At 31.7% G+C, this 24,352-nt stretch overlaps 1 protein-coding gene across 2 annotated transcripts in view; it reads left to right on the top strand.

The window, feature by feature from the left end:
- Nucleotides 1-4,541: 4,541 nt before the first annotated feature.
- LOC134722012 (sodium-dependent multivitamin transporter-like) overlaps nucleotides 4,542-24,352 on the top strand; it is a 118,692-nt gene continuing 98,881 nt past the window's right edge. The window contains exon 1 of one of the 2 annotated variants that reach the window (XM_063585422.1): nucleotides 4,542-5,021. In XM_063585422.1, coding sequence (XP_063441492.1) covers nucleotides 4,674-5,021 — 348 coding nt within the window. In that variant the 5' untranslated portion in view covers nucleotides 4,542-4,673. The remainder of the gene's footprint in view (nucleotides 5,022-24,352) is intronic. The other variant, XM_063585423.1, reaches the window with a different exon arrangement.

Genomic DNA, 24,352 nt, shown 5'->3' with positions numbered 1-24,352 from the left:
AATAGCCAAATTCATCTAAAGCCAACTTTGCCTGAGGGAGTTGAAACCTTAGTTTCTTAATAATTCATAAATTTATGAACGGACAAGTTTAGTAAAGTTTGTTAAATCATGTCTGTATAAGTCTTTTTAAAATTAGCATTTTTCCCAAAAATTGTAAATTGATTTTTGTTTCAAATAAAGAATTGAAGGTTTTCCTGTCGTGTACTCAAAAAAAAATCACATAACATTTCATAGCATACAAATGTATAAGAAAAATAATCATCAGAGAAAGTTAACCAATCAAATGTTCACCCTTTTTTCCCCTGTGTACAAGCTTAGTAACCATGTAGCCTCAAGTTTCCAAAATATTGTATGGAAACACCAAATAAAAATGATGCTTTGAAGCACCCAAGATATATGTTGATGAGTCAGAATTGTTTTACTTCAATGAAATGAAGAATTCACTTCCTACAACTGTCAAATTCAACTGGGTGACAATCTATAAAGATTTAAGAGAACTGAATTAAACGTTTGCTTGGATTTTTCTTACACAGAATTTTCGAAATTGTTTTATTCATACCGTCTCTGGTACGGTTAAGTAATAATTATAATAATCGTTATAAGCAATGAAAATGCGCTTGATATCAGAAATTTATGTTCAATCTGTCATTCAATATCAACCTAATGTTTGTTATAAAATAACAAACTAATAATATAATATGATTGTACTTATTGATAAAAATGCCATTTTCCCCATTATAAACCATTAAGTTATGTCCAATTGATTCTAGCAAATGATATCATATAATGCAACGTTAATTGATGCTGTCGCCCAGAACTGTCCCATATGGCTGAGAGACCTTGGGTAAACTATGCCAATGAGGCTGTCATTGAGGACTCATTTTGAAAACTGATATATAGTTGCACCTATTTACATTAGTGCAAGTGTTACATATAAACTTTTATATATCTAATATTACATTTTATCAATTGTTTTATAGAACTATCTTAAAATAGCGGCGATATTAATATGAAACATTCATTTTCAATTGCGTTTGAAACAAGCTTGTATGGTGAATGTACATGATACAAAAAATGATAATATACTAGAAAGGCGTTTGGCTTTTTTGCTGACAATTACCTTAATATAACAGGCTTAGAGATGTATCCAACAATTTATTCAATACTTAAGTTGACTAACTACATGTATGGCAAACGACAACGGCTGCATGTTTTTCAAGGAGATAATAATTTTGGGACCTATTATTCATAGATATTGGTGGTGGCTTCAAACAAAATTATCAAAACAAACATAACACATGACAGAACGGACAAAACAGCCATAGATTCAGGATGTTCTTGAAGAACAAATCGTGGCTACACCCAATTTACATTTGTCGTTGCAATATTATATATATATATATATATAGAATGAGCATTAGTTCATCAACAGAAATGAAAGAATATAACGTATTAATGTGTCTTTCAAATTATCACTACACGAACAATAAATTAAAAAAACAAAGAAAAAGCGGTGTTATTGCTCTTCTTCATCATACATTCACAGGGAAACCTTCTACGCCGAGCAAAATTTCTATCTCACTGTATGTTCAAGATGTCGTTTTTTGACTAAGACAAACTTGAAAAAAGTACTCTTTTGTTATATATATATGAAAAAGTAAAAGGTTCACGCCATGATATGCAGCTTTACTTAGATAAGTTTTCCTTACATTTCGTGAAATCATTTCATTCATTAGGACTATTTTTCCTTTTTTCCCCTTAAACACCAATTTAATTCTCCTGCTTTGTATTTGCCATTTTAACTATATATTCAAATTGACAGCTCATGCTCCAAGTATCCATTATGTTGTATGTTATCATTTTTTGGGAGACAGATTAGAATAAGCAATGCTGCTTGTTTCTCGTCCTATTGTTTATAATGACCTATATTATAACATGATATGATTTATTGAATAAACGATTGTTTAAACAATCTTGAGAACGATTATTCATAGAATGTGTGTTGAGGCTAAGACCACATATCATGCAGTTTATCATATTTTATCGCTCTCTAAACATTAACAGTTTATTTGGAGAGTACTATTCACGAAAAATGTTCTGTTTACCCAATGCTGTTAGCATCATCAATGTGAATTTATGAATGCAATAAGGTTGTCGACTATCCCATTATTGCATATCGTCTTAAACAATAATCAATTGATCGGTAGCCTAATATATGATAGTTTTCTCAATGATAGAGAACGTTACCAGTCCTTAAAGTCGAGAATGGACATGGGGAATGTATTACATGTACATAGATATAGGAATATGTGGTGTGAGTGCCAATGAGACAACTCTCCATTCGAATAACAATTTAAATAATATAAACCATTATAGGTCAATGTACGGCCTTCAACACGAAGCCTTGGCTCACACCGAACAACAAGCTATAGGCCCCAGATTTTATAGGCCTCAAAATTACTAGTGTAAAACCATTCAAACGGGCATACCAACGGTCTACTATATATTTAAAAAAAAAGTGAAACGAGAAATATGCATATTATGAACAACATTGGAACTTATGAACAACGATGGAAATGGGGAATATGTCACATGCATACATATGAACATCATTTCAATCGAACTTTTCAACTCTCGAATATTCACCTGCAATAGTTTTCTAAAAATCTTTCGGTAGAAAACTTTTGTAGTTTTTTTTGTCTTCTATGAAAGGAAATGAATTTATTTCTGGTAAGCCTATTTGTAATGTTCAGTTATATTGTGTTTATAATTTCAATCTCTACCATTTTGTCTACCATTAAGCCTCTTTCTGTTTATCAATTGTTTCAAGGTTCCCATGGCTTAAATTATTTTAGGGAAGGCTCTGTTTTACTTCAATAATTATGTTACCTCAATCAGTATGCAGCGATGCAGGTCAAACAGTGGTATTGTTCTTGTTTTCCTTTCTTTAAAACTATTGTTGAAGGTTTGTATTTGATGAGGTGTTTTTTTTTAATTAAATGAGAAAACATCAATATCAAACGTTTAAAAGCATTATCATTGTGGAATAACCGTCATAGGAGACGTTCGAGACAAACAAATGAAAAGACATTTACATGTACATAATACACATCAAAGGATACATTTGTTATCAATTAAGGGTAGTGATCACTACCATAACAGCCATCTTTTACAATATGTTATGCGTACCCTTCCAGAGCACCCAAATCACATACTGTTTCAGGTGGGGTTCGTGTTGATAAAACATAGATTTCTAGACTGTTGTTTGACTTTTTGAGTTGTTTGCCTTTTTCCATTTTTTGTCTATTTTTTGTGTGTTTGTTATCAACTTGTGAGTTTCATTGATCTCTTTTGTATCTTTAGTCTAACGTTTAATACATGTATAGTACTCTAAAAAGAAATTTAAAAGATTGAGTTTGCACAAGTGTATGAGGAAAAAAGAGATGGCAAAATATTTATCGTCTAATTTCTAAAAGAGGGACGATAGATACCAAAGGGACAGTCAAACTCATAAATCTAAAACAAACTGACAACGCCATGGCTAAAAATGAAAAAAGACAAACAGAAAAACAGAAAAACAATAGTACATATGAGACAATATAGAAAAATACAGAATAAACAACACGAACCCCACCAAAAACTAGGAGTGATCTCAGGTGCTCCGGAAAGGTAAGCAGATCCTGCTCCACATGTGGCACCAGTCGTGTTGCTTATGTGATTACAAATCCGGTAAATAGACTAATTCGGTAGGTCACATTCATGAAAGGGAAGGGGATTGTAGTTACGACGTAAGGAACATATCCGATATCATTTGTGAAACGGTTAGTTCATAACGGTCAACTAAACTTACATCTAATTTAAAAAAATAATCTTTTCCTATAATCAAAAAAGCCGACCATGTTGAAAAAAAATAATAGATGTATAGATCGTTTACTACATGTCCAGTGAAAAAAATTATTCATGATAATCCATGACTATACATATAATATTATGAAAATGTGCTGGTTTAAACAGGGTAACTGGGATAATGATAGAAATTCTACTTTTCTGCATACAACAAATTGGTCCCACATATAGGTGTAGTAGATGTTGTCTAACATAAACAGATCGTTTAACAAATAAAAAAAGCTTATGTTCATTTCAAGTTTTATCACCTGGAATCTACGATTATCTATTATCCATGTTCCAGTAAAGGTATCTCAGCGAAATGTAAACAATTTGACTTATTTATCTAAACGAAAAAACATTTGTAGAGACTCTGAATTCCGGAAGAAAAAAAGAAAACACTATAGCAAATCATACTTCTGACAGATGTTTAGTAGCCAACATTTTTATTTAATTGGAGTTTCAAATACTGACAAAAACATATTGATATAATTAGACCAAGTACTTGACATGCTTCTGTATAATTATCTACATTGGAATAAACCATATGTAATGACTAACTAGCTTTTGGAGGATACAAATCGAATAATTCATAGTTAATTAACATTTTAGCCTACCAATTGGTAATCATTTTAACGACTAAAATTATTGTTGTTCATTGATAAATAGATAAACCACATTACATTTGTCTTAATCCGGTCGGAATGAATATAAACATATGAAAAACTAGGAAATAGAAACAACTAGTGAAATTTGTTCTTAGAAGCGGACATATCTAGCAAATAAAGATGGAAAAGATGGTAAAAGCAACATTCCATGCCGTGGATTACATTATATTCACTGTAATTCTCTTAATTTCGGCGGGTATTGGTATCTTTTATGCATGGCGAGATAGAAATCGCCAAAATACGAATGAATTTTTACTAGGAGGGAGAAAAATGCCTCTGCTACCCGTCACACTATCAGTAATGGCAAGCTTTTTGTCTTCCGTATCGGTACTTGGAATTCCAACGGAAGTGTTTTATAATGGTGCCATCTACTGGGTAGGAATATTTTCTGGATTACTCGGATTTCCATTCATAGTTCACTTCATCATACCTGTGTTTCATAACATTGGATGTGCCAGTTCATTTGAGGTGAGTTTGCCCTTTTCAATTATGTTTTTAAAAATGTTTCATTATATCGTAGTAATGGTAACAGAAATTAAAATTTTTGATGGGTTGCTGTTTTTATCACCTTCAATTTATTAATCTATTATTTGAAGAAAAGTATGCATTAAACAATGATAATTTGTTTTCTTTTTTAAAAGGTAGCTAGTCGTAAAAAACAGTTATTTCACAAATGAATGTACGAAGGAAATAATCAATTCGAATAAGCAGAAATGAATCACTTTCTTTTCTTTTTTTTCCTTTTTTGGTAAATAGTATTGCAGAATTCTTAAACTTAAGTCTGTTTTTGAATTTTCTTCGGTCTAAACCATGAATGTTTCAAAATGGTTCAAGTAAAAAAACATAAACAAAGAGACAAAACACTTTATTTTGTATTGTCATTTCTCTCGGGTTTGCTAAAACGATAATTTGGATAAATACACACGAAGGCTCCAAATTAAGCCTTAAATGATTGGAATAAAATTGATTGTAGTTTGAAAACTATGATATAGAAAAGCAAAGTACGTCTATACATGTGACAATTTATTTGTAACTTCCACAAACAAGTATAGTTAACTGATAAAAAGCGGGACAAACGTTAATACTACTACGTACTATGTAACAGCAAACGAACGATTAAAACCACAATACAATTGCAAGTAATGTTAAACAATCACAATCAACATTTACAAGTAAACATTTACAAGTCTTGAAATTAAAATGCATCGTTATGATATTACATGACTAACTGCATATCGTAGAAAGACTGAAAACTATAGTAAAATATTCTTTTGTTATCAAAGGAAGGCTCATACTACTGTCTCTCATATTGATCCTTATTTGTGTATCTTGATTTTTTTTCTACTCAAAATGTGCGTGTTCTTGTTGTCTTCATCTATTACACATGCATCATATATAGTTTTAATTCTAACACTATGTTGGACTAGTAGATCTAGAAAAATGATTCAGACGCATTTAATTTTCGTTTAGAGTGCAATATGTTGAGCTTGGCAAATAATGCGTTTTCTGTGAAAAGTGTTTCAAATCGACATGCATAGCCTCTTACGAAAAGCATGTGGTAACTCTAGTATGCGTTGTTTATATAAATTTAATTGTATTAAGGTTAATATATTTAACTTTGTACATGTGTTATTAGTAATTCTTTCGTCGCTTTTTATTACTAGTATATTTTAATGCACTTTCTAAATTTAGATTAAGTCGAGTATATTGATAGTATTCGTATGTTATTGAATTAAGATCATCTATAAATGCAAACGCTTAAAGTAGTCATATAGTATATTGTTTCTTATTCGGATTTTATAGTAATATCCATATAGTAGACAGGTTCCTATTAGTACAACTTATTCATAAGACAAAGTTAATATAAATGCATTCATGCTTATGAATAACTAATGAAAGCAATGTATTAGGTCAAGTTACAGTAAATGGATTATGTCATAAATTTGTATAAGATCATGCGTACAACATCAGCTTGTTTAACCTCAACTAAAGATTTTAAAAAATGATGCATTTTCCTTTTTTATTTAAATATTATAAAATGAATGCTACATGTGTTTCCATTTGTATAAACATACAATAATTAAAGGGTCACCGACTTTGTTCTGTGCATTTATCAACGAATTATATGTACCTTATACACCTACTCGCTATTTATTCCATTCAGGATAAGTTCTTAAATTACACAACTTTTTTATCCAGTTGAAACTATCTGGGACCCTGTTTAAACAATTCACCATGCAGGATACTATTTAATTAGACCTGTTTAAACTACCGTAAATACTTCAAACAAAATATTTTGCTACTTCAATTTTAATGTCGAAAATGTGGATCATACTCTATTAAAGTTTCTTAATGATCGCTTTCTAAAGATTTTCCTCCCTCAGCTCACTACTGATAACCTTTTTTCGGCGGCCTGACCCAAACAGGAAGTTGTATAAATGACATTGGACTAAATAACGATAAGTTGTATAGCTAATGATTATGTGAAAACGCCAGTGTTTTTTTTTATACTGAATTGACGTAACGCATATTTATATTTTGTGTTAGTTTTATTCCAATAACAATATAAAACATCAACATAAAAAAAACTATCGGTGACCCTATGGTAATTTTACATCACAAAAACAGACACAATATTGCGTCTTTTATTAAGAGAAATCTTTGAGAGTTTTTTATAATTCAATTGCTAGTAGAGATGTCCTTATATTTTACACGAATTCTGTATAAATGCATTTAAAGTTGTGTTATGATGATTGGTTTCGGGGTTTTTTTTTTTAAGCTTTCTGTGAATCTTTACGTCTTGATTTAATGTGTACCACCAAAGAGTAACATATGGCCATCGATAAATCAATTAAAATTCCATCTTCGAATGCAAATATTTTTTTTCGAAAAAAAACGCATCAATCCAAAGCCCCTAATTACGTAGTCTTTGATGTTAAAAAACGCATGGTAAATATTGTTTTAAAAAAACTTGGACATTCTTCTTCAAATCTGACAGATCCTGACAGTATGACCCTTTTAAGCTTCGATCTAATAATTTACCAAAGATGTCGGTACGATAGTCCGACTGAAGACAATGTTCGTTTACTTTGAATGCCTGTTTTATACACAAAAACAGAATTGATAAATAAGTTTTTGTTGCGTCTCTAGATTTGTTGTTATTCTTCGTTTAGACATAAGGCTTCGGAGGCCTATAGATCGTATGTAGTCGAACTTCTGTATCACTAGCAGTAAATACTAATGAAGAAAGTTTTTGGTGCGTCTTTCGATTTTCGTTACTTGATCTTACTTTACTATATTGAAACAATTTCACCTTTAGATTTATCTTTTCTTCGTTTTGACATATCTTTATTTTAAAATATTTTGTTCAAATAATCATGGTGTTATTTACTTGTGAAATTATATTCAAGTTTCTGCTCTCGAATAATATCCTGTTTCGTACTCGCTATATAATTGATCCTTATTCGATTCTTATACACTGTACCTGTTTAATGCTTTTCTTTTTCTTTTTTTTGCCTTTTGTGTTAGTTTTTGGTTTGTAGTGGTGAACCTAATTTATTTAGCGTGTATGAACCCGTTTTTGCGCTTCACTGATACGTGTGATACTGATTCGTTCCTTATTCGCATTTGTTCGATCCTTTTAATTTGGGTCTTGCTATTGATCTCTGGACAAGCTGAATAATTTTCAAGGAGGTCATTAGAACTAGGGGTAGTGGATGGCATGACCATTATCAAAAATATATGTTTGTAACCATAGCCACATGGCCATACTAAGCGATTATTCACCTGAGAATTGATACAATTTAGAAAAGCTCTTCGGAAGCCTGTCATTTTTATTCAATGTGTGGACAATCTTTTAGTTTGCCAAGACGACTAAGGTTACATAAAAAATAAGATGGCTTAACAGAAAAAGGATGATTATGAAGCGAATAAGTAACAGGATGATAGGCGAGCGCAGAAACTGTTTCATATGCGCCCACGTGGTTATTCAAGGTCTAGCACCACACACATCATGCACATGAAAGGAAATACATTAAAAAGTGGCAATGTAAAATAAGCAAAAAATAAATGAATAAGTAAAGGGTGACAGTAAAGCACGGAAAAGGCTACAAACGTGCTGATATAGTAACTTCACTATAACAAACAAAGAATTTACACCAGAGACAATAAAATAAAATAAACGAAAGTATAAGAATTGTATAATGTTCAAAAAGAAAATAAGGAACAAGTATGTAGTAAATAAGTAACAATGTATTAGTTGAGCGCCACAGAGCCTACATACGTATTTAATGGATAGCTTCATCTCTACCAACCAAGAACTAAGACCAGAGACGAGAAGAAAAAAAACATTAAAAAGGTGCAATGTATAAATATCGAGTAACGAACAAATGAGGAGAGAATATATAACAGGATATCAGTCGAGCGACGAAACTAGTAAATACGCGCTTATATGGTATTTTAATCAGTATGAACCTAACAATAACACAATTTAAAATAACCAAAAATAGAATAGAAACCATTCAAAAGGTGCAACGTCTAAAAGGTGAATACGGATCGGGAACAAATAAATAGCGAATATATAATATGGTATCAAACGAGCGCAAAAAAAGTGCATACACGCTGAAAGGGTATTTTTACCTCTACTAACGAAGAATGAACACAAGAGACATGAAAAGTAAATATTCAAATGTGCAACGTATAAAAAAGCCAACAAAGTACGATGAAGTTACAGTGTATCAGTTGATCTCGGAAACAGATACATACTGTCATAAGCGCTAAAGAGATAGTGTCACCTCTACGAACCAAAAACTTACACAAGAAACAAGAAAATAAAAGAGAACAGATCATTTAAAAGGTACAAAGTAACACAAAGTTAAAAAAGAACACATACTTAACAGCAAAGTAGTTACATACCCGCTAATAAGATCATACAGCATCTACCAACTAGATTCTGTCCAGAGACAAATGAGAGGCGAAATTACCAAATGAACATTCAAAACCATGAGTCAAAATGAAACAACAACGCCATGATTAAATAGATAAGGATAAATATACAATCAGACACACATAAGAACACAAAATTGATATAAACTAAATACTGAGCAACACGAACCGCGCCAAAAATTGGGAGTTACTTCATGTGCTCCGCAGGGTAGGTAGATCCTGGTCTATATAAGGAACCGTCGAGTTGCTCGTGTGAGTACAAACCAGGTGATATTTCTGGTTGGATAGAACACATTTGGCGAAAAGGGGCTAGATTATAGTTACAACAATTGAAGTATATCCGTCGCCATATGTAAAACAGATTTGCATAACGGTTAACCAACTCTAGATGGCGTCCGTAAATTAATGATGGGATGATTTCAACTTCACTACTTAGAACTCTTAGTATAAAAGCTCATTGAAAGCAGCCAAAGTCTATCAAGGAAATGATGATAGGCAATGCAAGGCCTGGAATATCGTATCAACTTGGAGATATATACTACATATACAGGCGCGGTTACATTGAAATGGAAAGTTCGTAACTGGGAACTTTTTCCCGACCTTCATCGTCAATTCACACATGTAAGTCAAAATAGGATGCATACCTTACTGTGTCTGCTGTATCTGTTATCACAAGTTTTATAGAATCGATGCGTTCAGCATGGTCACCAAATTTTTAATTATTGAGTGAGCGAACATCAACTATATAGCGAAAATTGAATTGAAGATTACTGCTAACTCCTTTTTCTTTCTTTTAAGAAGTTCCTTACGATTTCAGCCACAAATGAATAAAAGAACAAGTAGGCCAGAAGAGGAGCACAGTTGGTTTTCATGGGAATGCCCATTCTTTGTTGAAATGCATGGCCTGGGAATAAACTCATCATAGATACCAGGATTAAATTTTGTATTTACCCAAGCCCAAGGCTCGCGTTTCGTCTGCATAAGACTCATCAAAATAGTTAGAAAGCCAACTTCTGGAGTTTATGTATACAATGAAGGAATATCCAGTTCTTCATCTATGGTTGAAATTCGAACGGATCATGTAATAGACCTATTATTATCAAAGATTTCCTCTTTGATCCGTCTTGTGGGGGTATGTGTTGAGACTTGCCAATAGCTTCTTCATTTATCAGGCAATTTATGTAATGTTATTTACATACAAACATGATGTTTTTTAGATATATTTGTCATGCAGGTAGGACAGGTGTTTTGTAACATTTTGTATCTTTGGTTTTGGAAGACATATTCCGTGTTTTGCTCTTATTTGTATCAACGACCTGCCAATCTTTACCCATTCCAAAAGCGTATCTACGTTTTTTTCTCACGTTTAACCAATTGCTGGTATAATCCTCCATTGAATTCATCACTATCTAAATTAAGTTATATTTCCAGAAGATAGAGCGGCGCGATATTTCGGGCATTTGGATTACACATTGTGCACACACGTTTTTTAAGCAATGTTAAGGTCACCAGTCATTATTAATGTTTTATTTACTTTCAACAATACAGTTTATTACGTAGCTGGCCGGATAAGCAACGATTAAGTAAATGAGTATCAGTAGATCACGGAAACGGGTACATAAACGCTAAATGAATAATTTCAAATCTACGAACCAAAAAATAACACTAGCGACAAGAAAACAAAAAAGAATAAAAGGTGCAAATGTTACAAAAAGAACTAATTAGTAACAGGATATCATGATCAGTCGAGCACGAAAATCGTTACATACCCGAATAAATGAATGAAGAAGTGGCATATTTGCCTTTACTTTCTTGTCTCTGGTTTGATTCTTGATTTGAAGAGGAATGTAAAAAAATAAGGAAAAGATAAAGTAGCTAACTGTAGTACCCTCTAGATGTAGTGAGGTCTTCCTAGTAATATTGATTTTGAAATATTCTATTTGCGCACTCATACTTTAATATTATCACTTTAATGATAGTCACCTTTCAACTACAGAGGAGTCATACAACAACAAAAAACTTCAGACTTATATGCGAACCGTGCAAGGGTTGAATAGCCAGTCAAGGTCGTTAACAAGTCCCATTATCATTAGATTGATATTATTACAAACTATACTACTAGAACTGGCATAGTACAGGTCTTGTCACCAATCTGGGACAATACTTATATACTTATTATATAAATTCGAAGGGAAACGTGGGCGGAGGTTGAGAGGTGAAAGATTTAAATGATTTCCTTTTCAAATAATTATATAAATGTCATTTTCATGTTCAAGCATAAATGCAGGAAAATCAGGTCAAATATAACATTCTGTACGTTAACATGGCTAATTGATATGGCGGAATGAAAACAAAACTTGTTTTCATTTGCATACAATTTTTTTTTTTATTCATAAATGGATTTCATAAAATGGAGTACATATATACTATATATTTAGCTGTATCCAAATCGGAAGACAAAACAATGAAATGTATACGTCCTTTCCGAAAGGATACAAGACGGACCATGAATTGATGATGTAAGATAAATAGGATGAATCATTGAAATAGAAATTATCATTGTTCTGTAACAAAAAATGTTCCTGTCCACACCTAAGATATCAAAACAGTATTTCTGAGAGGCAACAGCTTAATTTTACAAATACGAATATGGACATGTTAAACTATAATGAGATTTCGAAATGGAAACGGCTTTTTAATAGAAACCTTGCATAAAGGCTTGCCACTTATTTACTTAGGAACTTGACCATGTTAACGTTAGCATTAGTAATAAAAGAGAGATAACTGGGCTGTTATCTTAAAATAAACAAAAATGTATTATATCGTCAACATGGTGAAGTATAAAAATAGTTGTGATCTGGTAAAATAGCACCATTGAAGTCGGAAAGTGTTACGATTCTATTTAATTTTATGTAGGGGCCTTGGTGGCCAAGTGGACTAAGTAGTCCAACTACTGTATCACTAGTCTGTAAACCCTGAAGTTGTGAATTCGAATTAAACTAATTTGGTGACGTCATAACCTGTAATAGTGGTGTAGGAAAAACTATAAAAATCAGTTGAAAACGGCTTAACACATCAGATCGACACAAAGCAGAAAGACATTTAACATAATCCTGTAATTTGCCACTTGACATTAGATACAATTCATCATCATAATCATAATTTTCCTAATTACCTACTTTTAGTATACGTCCTTATATCCTAATTTGTGTAATATTGTCAATATTTATGAGTTTGCTACATATGTATGTAGTCTTGGTCTGATAGATATAGTCAAAATTAGTCATATAAAATAATAATGCATGCAAGATATCATGTATAATGTAATTTCAATGCCTAATTTATAATTTACATCACAAGCCTTGAATCTAGAGACTCTTGCTCACCTGTGATTTATTCATCTTTATTCTCTAGTATGGACGATAAGATGCATATCATTTTGTAATATATTATAAATGGATTATGTAACTATTAAAATGGTTGGAGTTCAAATACAATTATAAGGGATAATTAAAAAGATTGATGGAATTATAAAAACAATAGTACATAGAATATACAACAGGTCGCATAAACCCACGTCCAGGAAATAGACAAACCAAGACAATAGAGAACAAGATATCTATCTTGCTTAAGTTGTGTTTCCTAATTAAAAGGGGAAGTGTGTAGGGGGGACACGATCAGGAAGTAGAAATTTGTATATTTTTAGTTTATTTATTATTTTAAATATTTCTTCTTTTTTTCCCTCGCTTATACATAATATAATTACACAGAATTGACATAATTATATAAAATCGTGTCGGCAATAATAAATATGTTTCATTAATTCACTATTTGCTCCCGATATTCACTAAATGTTTGTTTTTTTTATATTGTTTTATTTGTTACATGAATAATTTACATGAGACAATGTTAGATACATATTTCAAAGAAAAATCATTACATACCTTTTGAATTTTGACTAGGATTGAATGCCGTGTCAAAGCATCGTTGCAGCAATGTTCTACTTGCAACATTAGCAAAACCGATTTTGAGTTTAATTCAAGAAATAAGTTCGAACGCATGAATTATAAAAAAAAAAAAATTACAAAAAAATTACATGCCTATCAAGTAACATACAAAATTCTTAAAAAGACATCCTCTAGTAAGCAAAAGTAGACAAAGCAGTACGTTATATATATATTTAGATTGTCTTTTGTCGTTTGGAATTATTATATTCATCTACAAAGTAACGTATTAGTGCACTCAATATTGCTACTATAAAAAAAACTAGAGGCTCTAAAGAGCCTGTGTCGCTCACCTTGGTCTATGTGCATATTAAACAAAGGACACAAATGGATTCATGACAAAATTGTATTTTGGTGATGGTGATGTGTTTGGAGTTCTTACTTTACTGAACGATTTTGCTTCTTACAATTATATCTATCATGAACTTTGCCCATTAGTAACAGAGAACTATATTTGGTAAAAATTTACATAAATTTACCAAATTAATGAAAATTGTTAAAAATTGACTATAAAGGGCAATAACTCCTTTAAGGGGTCAATTGACCATTTAGGTCATGTTGACTTATTTGTAGATCTTACTTTGCTGAACATTATTGCTGTTTACAGTTTATCGCTATCTATAATAGTATTCAAGATAACCAAAAACGGCAAAATTTCTTTAAAAATTACCAATTGGAGGGCAGCAACCCAACAACCAGTTGTCCAATTCATCTGAAAAATTCAGGGCAGATAGATATTGACTTGATTAACAATTTAACTTCTTGTCAGATTTGCTCTAGATGCTTTGGTTTCATAGTTATAAGCAAAAAACTGCATTTTACCCCTATGTTCTATTTTTAGCCGTGGCGGCCATCTTGGTTGAATGGCCAGGTCATAGGACACATTTTTCAAACTAGATACCCCAAAGATGATTGTGGCCTAGTAGTTTCAGTGGAGATTTTGTAAAAGATTACTTAGATTTAGGAAAAATGGTTAAAGATTGACTATAAAGGGCAATAACTCCTAAAGGGGTCAACTGACCATTTTGGTCATGTTGACTTATTTGTAGATCTTACTTTGCTGAACATTATTGCTGTTTGCAATTTATCTCTATCTATAATAATATTCAAGATAATAACCAAAAACAGCAAAATTTCCTCAAAATTACCAATTCAGGGGCAGCAACCCAACAACCGATTGACCGATTCATCTGAAAATTTCAGGGCAGATAGTTCTTGACCTGATAAACATTTTTATCCCATGTCAGATTTCCTCAAAATGCTTTGGTTTTTGAGTTATAAGCCAAAAACTGCATTTTACCCCTATGTTCTATTTTTAGCGGTGGCGGCCATCTTGGTTGGTTGACCAGGTCACGCCACACATTTTTTAAACTAGATACCCCAAAGATGATTGTGGCCAAGTTTGGATTAATTTGGCCCAGTAGTTTCAGAGGAGAAGATTTTTGTAAAAGATTACTTTAATTTACGAAAAATGGTTACAAATTGACTATAAAGGGCAATTACTCCTAAACGGGTCAACTGACCATTTTGGTCATGTTGACTTATTTGTAGATCTTACTTTGCTGAACATTATTGCTGTTTACAATTTATCTCTATCTATAATAATATTCAAGATAATAACCAAAAACAGCAAAATTTCCTCAAAATTACCAATTCAGGGGCAGCAACCCAACAACCGATTGACCGATTCATCTGAAAATTTCAGGGCAGATAGATCTTGACCTGATAAACATTTTTATCCCATGTCAGATTTCCTCAAAATGCTTTGTTTTTTGAGTTATGAGCCAAAAACTGCATTTTACCCCTTTGTTCTATTTTTAGCCGTGGCGGCCATCTTGGTTGGTTGACCAGGTCACGCCACACATTTTTTAAACTAGATACCCCAAAGATGATTGTGGCCAAGTTTGGATTAATTTGGCCAAGTAGTTTCAGAGGAGAAGATTTTTGTAAAAGATTACTTTAATTAACGAAAAATGGTTAAAAATTGACTATAAAGGGCAATAACTCCTAAACGGGTCAACTGACCATTTTGGTCATGTTGACTTATTTGTAGATCTTACTTTGCTGAACATTATTGCTGTTTACAGTTTATCTCTAACTATAATAATATTCAAGATAATAACCAAAAACAGCAAAATTTCTTCAAAATTACCAATTCAGGGGCAGCAACCGACAACCGATTGACCGATTCATCTGAAAATTTCAGGGCAGATAGATCTTGACCTGATAAACATTTTATACTGTCAGATTTGCTCTAAATGCTTTGGTTTTTGAGTTATAAGCCAAAAACTTCATTTTACCCCTATGTTCTATTTTTAACCGTGGCGGCCATCTTGGTTGGTTGACCGGGTCACGCCACACATTTTTTAAACTAGATACCCCAATGATGATTGTGGCCAAGTTTGGTTTGATTTGGCCCAGTAGTTTCAGAGGAGAAGATTTTTGTAAAAGTTAACGACGACGGACGACGACGGACGACGACAGACGACGGACGACGGACGCAAAGTGATGGGAAAAGCTCACTTGGCCCTGCGGGCCAGGTGAGCTAAAAAGGTTGTGGTATGATTGTCAATGAGACAACTCTCCACAAGAGACCAAAATGACACATAAATTGACAACTATCGGTGAGCAAAGCTCATATCGCATAGTCAGCAATAAAAGGCCCCTAAATGACATTGTAAAACAATTCAAACGAGAAAACTAACGGCCTTATTTATGTAGACTAGAACACACCCGTGATATCGCGGGTCCTTGACTGAATTAAAGTATATAACTATGCGTAAGCCTTATTATACCCCACGCAACGGGTTGCGGAGGGTATCATGTTTTGACCCGTCCGTCCGTCCGTCTGTCCGTCCGTCCGTCAGACCTGTTTCTTGTCATCGCAACTCCTCTCAAACCACACAACAGAATTTCACGAAACCTTTTCAGATAATTTTTTTATGAGTTACACCCCTTTGAACTTATGTGCTTTAATGTACTTCTGTAACAGTTTGTCATCTCAACTCCTCTGAAACCACACAACAGAATTTCATGAAATTTTGTAGATAATAAGGACATACTATTTAGATGTGCATATTGGCAGGAAATTCATTTTTCTTATACAATGTTTTTTTCTTACACTTATTTAATTTCTCCAATGACAATGTGGGGACGTGGGGTATGTGAGCGTGTTCACTGAGGTTCTTTAATTTTAGTATTGGTATTGTCATCTGATAAAGTCGTGCCGATTATAAGATACACAGTTTTCTCTGCTTTCAAATCTTTCTGTTGGGACTGGAACTTGAACTTTCAATTATTGGTAATAGTCAGGTCCTGGAATTGAGTATTCTTTAATCAACAGCATTGTCCATTGTCCAATAAAGTTCAATTCTTTGATTCGCTGTTTTACGTCATGCCCGTTAACAAATTGAAAACTGTACCTATATATACGCCTTATTTAAGGTAGCACAATACAAAGATTTTTTTACTTCCAATCACTAACATTTGAAATGCTGTAACTTTCTTATGAATGCATAGAAAATAATAAAAGAGGTACATATAGAAAGATAAAAGATTAATCTTTTAAATGAATGTAATATTTTTATTATGCAATCATTATGTAATCAATTATTATGTAATTAGTGGCAAAATCTATGTTAGGTCACTTGAATGAATTTAGCTCTTTCATCTCTTTAACTATACAGAAAATTTTAACGAAATCTTAATCAACACATCATGGGCTTCAAAAGGGTGTCTCAGATTGTCTCTATGGTATTCTATTCTCTCATAAATCTCCAATTAGTGAAACATCCTAACCACATAAAAGAAGATAATGTTTAATTATGTGTAAAATTTGTTCTATACATTCTATCTAAAATATGAGACACCCTTTTGTAGATAATGGCCATAGGAACAACATATAATAAAATGAAGCCTCTAGGGATACCTATGCAGAAGCTAATTTCATTTGAAAGTGGAAATTTGGTGAAAAATATTTTAGACACCGTTAACATTATAATTGGCTACATAATTGTTGCATAATGCTAACATTGCATTAATTTGTAAGAGTAATCTGTTAGCTATCCAAAACTACCACTTTTATAAATGTTCCAGCATTATTAAGAAAGTTACAGCATTTTAAAACTTGGTAGTTGGAGTTATAAAATATTTGTATTGTGCTACCTTAAGTCCAAATTTTTAGTATTCGTATTTTTATCTTAGAAAGTCTTACTAATTAAAAAAACTACAATAGGGAACAATTTTACAATGATTGAATTTAGTTGTGTCAACCTGTGATTATGACCCGTGTAAATAGAAAATCAAATACACTGTTTGGTGGTGCGCCTGTCAGATGCGGAACGTACAGATAAGATAATAGGTAACAGGTGAATATACTATTGGTATCGGATTCGACCCGGAACTTGTTAATTATTGGCAATATTAATTATGTGGAAAACAAAAGGGTCTGGAGTGGTGTAATTTTTAATCTACGCCATTGTCCTATATTAGCTATATATAAAGTTGAATTCTTTGATTTGTCGCTTTTACCCGATGCCGGCTGATAAATTGGACCTCGTAATTTTAGTATTATAGATTACTACTTTCCCATTTTCCAACATTGCTCCGATATCCACCCATCTTTCTTTAATCGTTTATGATTTTAGATTAGAGAAATGGTATGAATTAAATGACAAATGTATACTTTGGGCTACTCAACATATAACTAGATGTGTCAAAGCGACACGAATGGCCCCGTCTCAAAATGTTGAAAAATGTGCAATTTCAGTAATACATGTGGACACAAACATGATGGTAGTCTCTCATATAAAAAAATGCAAATTATGCTTGATCTGTAACTCATCATGGTTAGCTCACATACCAAAATTCAGCTCAATATCTGGAAGCATTTAAAAAAAAGTCCGTATAACTGTGATTTTTAAAAAGTCAAAAGCCCTAAAAAAAACTACAGCAAAAACTATCGGAGCGGAACGAAACTTAAACTTGATCTGTAACTCATCATGAGTAACTCGCATAAAAGAATCAGCCCAATGTCGGAAAGCGTTTAGAAAAAAAGTCCGTATAACAGTTATTTTCAACAAGTTATCAAAGCCCATAGTCCGTAATTTTCGGCAAAAATTAGCGGAGCGAAACAAAACTTAAACTTGATCTGTAACTCATCATGGTTAGCGCACATACCAAAATTCGTCCCCAATATCTGAAGGGATTTAGAAAAAAACTCCGTAATGTTTTCCGTAAAAACTCCGTATAAGTGTTTGTTGCGGAATGACGGACAAGGATAAAACTATATGGCACTGACAACTTCGTTACGGGGCCATACAAAATCATATTCATTCCATCAGATCGATACCGCTTCTGATGGACTGCTACTCCCCGGTGATACCATCAGATCGATACCGCTTCTGATGGACTGCTACTTCCCGGTAATATCTTTAGCTCAGTATAGTTCGGTCTCTCGTAGAGTTATAATAATTGCCACATAAGTTAGGATATGGTCTTCCCTTTGTAAAAAATAAATAAAAGTCATTTGTCATCCAAAGAGATAAACAGCTTTTTTTTATTATTGTTTATTTGTTTACATTTGTAGTAATCAATATAGGTTTTCAAAAATTATTACTATTATTAAGACAAGCCGGAAAACATTAACCATGGGATATGTACGGGAAAGTAGTATTTGACGAAACCGCGTATGATTTACAGTTTATAGTTCATTTGTATATGTTGTGTATAAATTGTAATATTGAACAAATCATAATTTGTACAGAATGTTTGTACAAGTTATCAGCGTTTTATAAATCGCTTAACACAAATGGATGATACAAGTACAAGGTCCTATTGTTTGGTATATTTCTGTCACATTTCCATGACTACATGCATATGATACAGTCTTTTACTGAGCATATACAGAAGTGTTTGGTGAGAATATTAATAAAAATAATTAATTGCAAAACACATGACAACCAGCTCACTGCTTCACTATAGATTTTACATGCATTTAAGTAGGTTTCATTCACTTTTAGACTCTGAAAGATGCAAACATCTTCCCTTCCACTCATTCTCTTCGACCAATTTTCATTTCTTATCCAATTCATGTATCGTTTTGTGAATATGAATGAAATATTTGCCGGTAGACGGCGTTTACAGTCATTAATTAACAATTCATCATTGTATGCAGAATGACTGTCATGATGCATGGTGAACATTGTGTGGTCCATTTAACTAATTACCAGATACGCAATACACCTTCAGATGCTAAACAGGTTCTCAAAGAAAGAAAAAAAGTTATTTAAATGCCGACCTAATATCTTTTGTATCATGCTGTTTCCATCTTTGATGAAGATGTTAAACTGATAAGTTAATCGCTCCAGTGCTAAATAACTATGTTCAACATGATGATTTTGTTGTTTTTTCGTAACTATATCTGTTAAATACTATCTTTTACTTGCAAATTGCTTAACCACTGCTCAAAAGAGATTTATTTTCTTTATTTATTTTTATCCAATCTTTCTTGAACAATGTGTATGGTTTTATTCACAAATATTCACGGAAATGGGATGACACTTCTAAAACGAGTTTTTTCATATCTCCCATTTATACACCTGTGCAAAAATGGGCACAATATACCTGTTTGTGAATTCAAGCAAATGTAAACGTTACAAATTTTAGTGGATTTAATATATGCGCACCGAAATACCTTTAAAGATGAAAACTAACACATTTCATATCATTGACTTTATTATTTTTATTTTGACGCTACTAATTTCTTCAGCAATTGGAATCTTTTATGCATGGAAGGACAAAAAATGTCAGAATACAACAGAATTTTTATTAGGAGGGAGAAAAATGCCTCTTTTTCCTGTTGCTCTGTCACTGATGGCAAGTTTTCTGTCTTCCGTTTCCGTACTTGGAGTTCCAACAGAAATCTTCTACAATGGCGCCATTTATTGGGTTGGAGCGTTTTCTGCCTTTCTTTTCATTCCATTTACTGTACACTTCATCTTACCGGTTTTGTATAATGCTGGATTATCAAGTGCTTTTGAGGTAAGATTTCTATTGAGAAAGATATTTAGTAAATTTTTAGATAGCTTGCACGACTTTTGTTGTGTCGGATATATCTTCATTGAATAAAGCGCGCGCTCTCTCTCGTGCTATTTCGTTCATTCATTTATAGAAAAGGTTTTTTTTATCTGATGGTTTTATTTTGCCCCGATACATGCATTTAAATTTTTTAGTTATCAAGTACCGTACTTTTGTGAAGATACTCTTTAGTTTTTGATCTAGAAATTGATATAAAACAAAAAGATGCTGAAAATTGATTTTATTACATCTAGTTGATATTTATTATTACATATTACTACTGAATGTCGATAGATTAAAGCGTGTATTGATATAAACAAACACACTTCAAAGCCTGAGCTTTGTTTCCGATGAAAGTAGAAGAAAAAGGTCATGAACTAATTTAAAAATGTAAAGTTTTACCTTAATGGATAAAAAAAAGTCTGCACATAAGCTTTGAAATTCAAGTATACTGTACTTCTTTTAAACCATTACGTATTTAACCAAATTAATTGTTATAGATTAAGATCATGGTCAGGCAAAATTTTGGAAAATTATGTGTTGCAATTTATTTTAAATAGTTGCTTTTTACAAAAATGTGTTACATATAATGTATTATTCTAGTTAGTTAACTGGATTTAAAAAAAAATGATTTGAATACTAGTATATTATCCTTTACATGCTCATAAAACATTTTGGGAATTTGTCACACATTTATAGACCGTTGGTTTTCCCGTTTGAATGGTTTTACACTAGTTATTTTGGGGCCCTTTATAGCTTGTTGTTCGGTGTGAGCCAAGGCTCCGTGTTGAAGGCCGTACTTTAACCTATAATCGTTTAATTTTTGAATTGTTGTTTGGATGGAGAGTTGTCTCATTGGCACTCACACCACATCTTCCTATATCTAGACCTTCGAATGTGTAGAATGTAAGAAAAACTGTGTAAAAAGGGTGTTGTTATATTTACAACTAACAATCACCACCTTACGACATAGTCTACCGGTAATATTTGCCAAGCGAACTATCGATATAGGTATCTAAATTGCATACAAACTTGAAAGCAAGGTCCGATGTTATTATTTTAAAGTACTATATATATTCGGAGAAAAGTTGTTGTCAAGATTTGTCTAATGTACCAATTGATTAAAATGATGGAAAAAATTTATCATAGCCTATAAAAGACTTGTTATCAACATATACAATATCAAGTTTCAGTGACCCATTTAGTTTTATATGTATGTGTTAGAGGAAATAAGTGAAATTGGGCATTGAGGTAAAATCCTAGGCAATAAGCTAACGCATATAAGCAGTAGTATAAGTCTATTGCCTAAATAATGTTAGGCATTACTCTTAAATCCTAAGATTTAAACTTAAATCCTGAAAATTATGTCCAGGCATTAATGCTAAAATGAAAATAAGAGTAAATTCATTTAAAATTAAAACACACTCTGTACATAATACAATAATGTCTCGTTAGCAGTCCTATTGCCTGAAATGATGTTTGGCAATAGGTTGAATGATCACCGTTTTAGCAGCTCATTTACAAAAGACTTTCAGACTCGTCGCATCGATGTTGCACCTGCATTATTATATATAAACCATCTTTCTCATCTGCCGTGCTTTAAATAAAAAAAAATTATAAACCCAACAAATAAATGCTACCATATAAAAATGGATACTAATCATTTACGCTGAGCTGCTTACCTTCTATTTGTGTCGTTTTGTTAAGATCAATGTACTTTTATTTTCTTCAATATTAGTAAACACAAGTTTTGGTTTGTATTATTAACAATTTTACTTCCATTTAATTAAACTTTATTCAGTGTTATATTAGACAAGTTAGATAATATATGACAGGTTTACACTTGATAGTCAACAGTCCATTTGTCGATATTGAACGAGAAGTGGGATTGTTAGAGTGGGTAAAGCTATTTACTTGTACTTTAGGTACACAAATAGCCTTTATAACATACTAACTGATAAACAGGTACTCACTTTTAAAAAACATTATCAGACGCCCTTAGAAGGGTTTATCTTAAAAAATAATGTTTGCGTCTTTTTCAAATAATATTTAAATTAATGCTCTTATTTTGAAATACCTGTGAATAAATAAGAAATATGCATTTTTCTCTAACAAATACATTGTACTATGAACATATACACCAGAATATATTAGTCTCTGTAAATTTCATATGTATCTCATACGGAATTTTAAATTCTTTCACAGACACCTATATGCCGTTAATTAACTTGTATATCAAATAGCATCGCAGCGACACGTGATAGGGAAATAAAAATAAAAATGAATTATATTTGATGTTACACTTAAAAAATGAACAATAAAATGTCTTATAACAGAAAAAGATATTGCGGTCATAAAACTTTCGAGCACGATTTTTGTACTCAGACTCAAGAATCAACCAATTAAAATACTGGATTTCATGTTTTGAGCATGATTTTTGTGCTCCGAGCACTGAGCAAAGTTTTATGACTGCAACCCCTGGTAACAAATTCATCAAACTATTTAAAAATTATATAAGGGGACCACTACAACATTGGTTAAACGTTCTGTGAGGTTTCAGATATCAAGGATTGACAATTGTAAGAGTTCATTATACAAATATGTAACCCTCTTTTATGGCAAGCCGTTATACTATTTATTCAAACTTCAAGATATCTCATATAATATACAAGATATCTCATATAATATGTCAGATGTCTCATATAATATATACGATATCTCATATAATATATAAGATAGCTCATATAGTATATAAGATTTCTCATATAATATATAAGATATCTTATATAATCCAGTTTTTATAAGATATCTAATTAACTTTAGAAGTTATCTTATATACTTTATAAGATAAATATACTTTATAATAAGATATCTTGTATACTTTATAAGATATCTTAAATACTTTATAAGATATTTTATAAACTTTAAAAGATATCTAATAAAGTATATAAGATATCTTATAAAGAAAATTATATGATATATATTATATACTTTATAAGATATCTTATAAACTTTATAAGATATCGTTTATACTTTATAAGGTATCTTATAAACTTTAGAAACTTTAGAAGATATCTTATAAACTTTAGAAGATATCTTATAAAGTATATTAGATATCTTATGAAGTATATAAGATATCTTATAAAGTATATTAGATATCTTATGAAGTATATAAGATATCTTATAAAGTATATAAGATATCTTATAAAGTATATAAGATATCTTATGAAGAAAATTATATGAGATATCTTATAAATTATATATGATATCATATAAAGTATATAAGATATCTTATAAAGTATATACGATATCTTATAAACTATATGAGATATCTTATTAAGTTTATTAGATATCGTGAAATGAGATTTAATAGTAAAACGGCTTGTCATACTCTTTTAAAGTATATAAGATATTTTGTAAAGATAATTATATGATATATCTTATAAATTATATGATATATCTTTTAAAGTATATCAGATATCTTATAAAGTACGTAAGATATCTTATAAAGTATATACGATATCTTATTAAGTATATAAGATATCTTATAAACTGTTATATGAGATATCTTATAAAGTTTATTAGATATCTTTAATTTAGAATAAATAGTAAAACGGCTTGCCATACTCTTTTGTTTTGTTTTAACATTGAAATACATGCTGTTTGAACAAACACGAAATGAAATAGCAGTTTGTAATGGATACTTCTATCAAATTACAAACAATAAGATATATCTAATACAAAGCCTCGATGAACAATAATGAGAATGAATAG

This window comes from Mytilus trossulus, chromosome 6 (genome assembly GCF_036588685.1).
Source record: "Mytilus trossulus isolate FHL-02 chromosome 6, PNRI_Mtr1.1.1.hap1, whole genome shotgun sequence".
Lineage (NCBI taxonomy): Eukaryota > Metazoa > Mollusca > Bivalvia > Mytilida > Mytilidae > Mytilus > Mytilus trossulus.
This window is presented reverse-complemented; position numbering and strand designations above follow the sequence as displayed.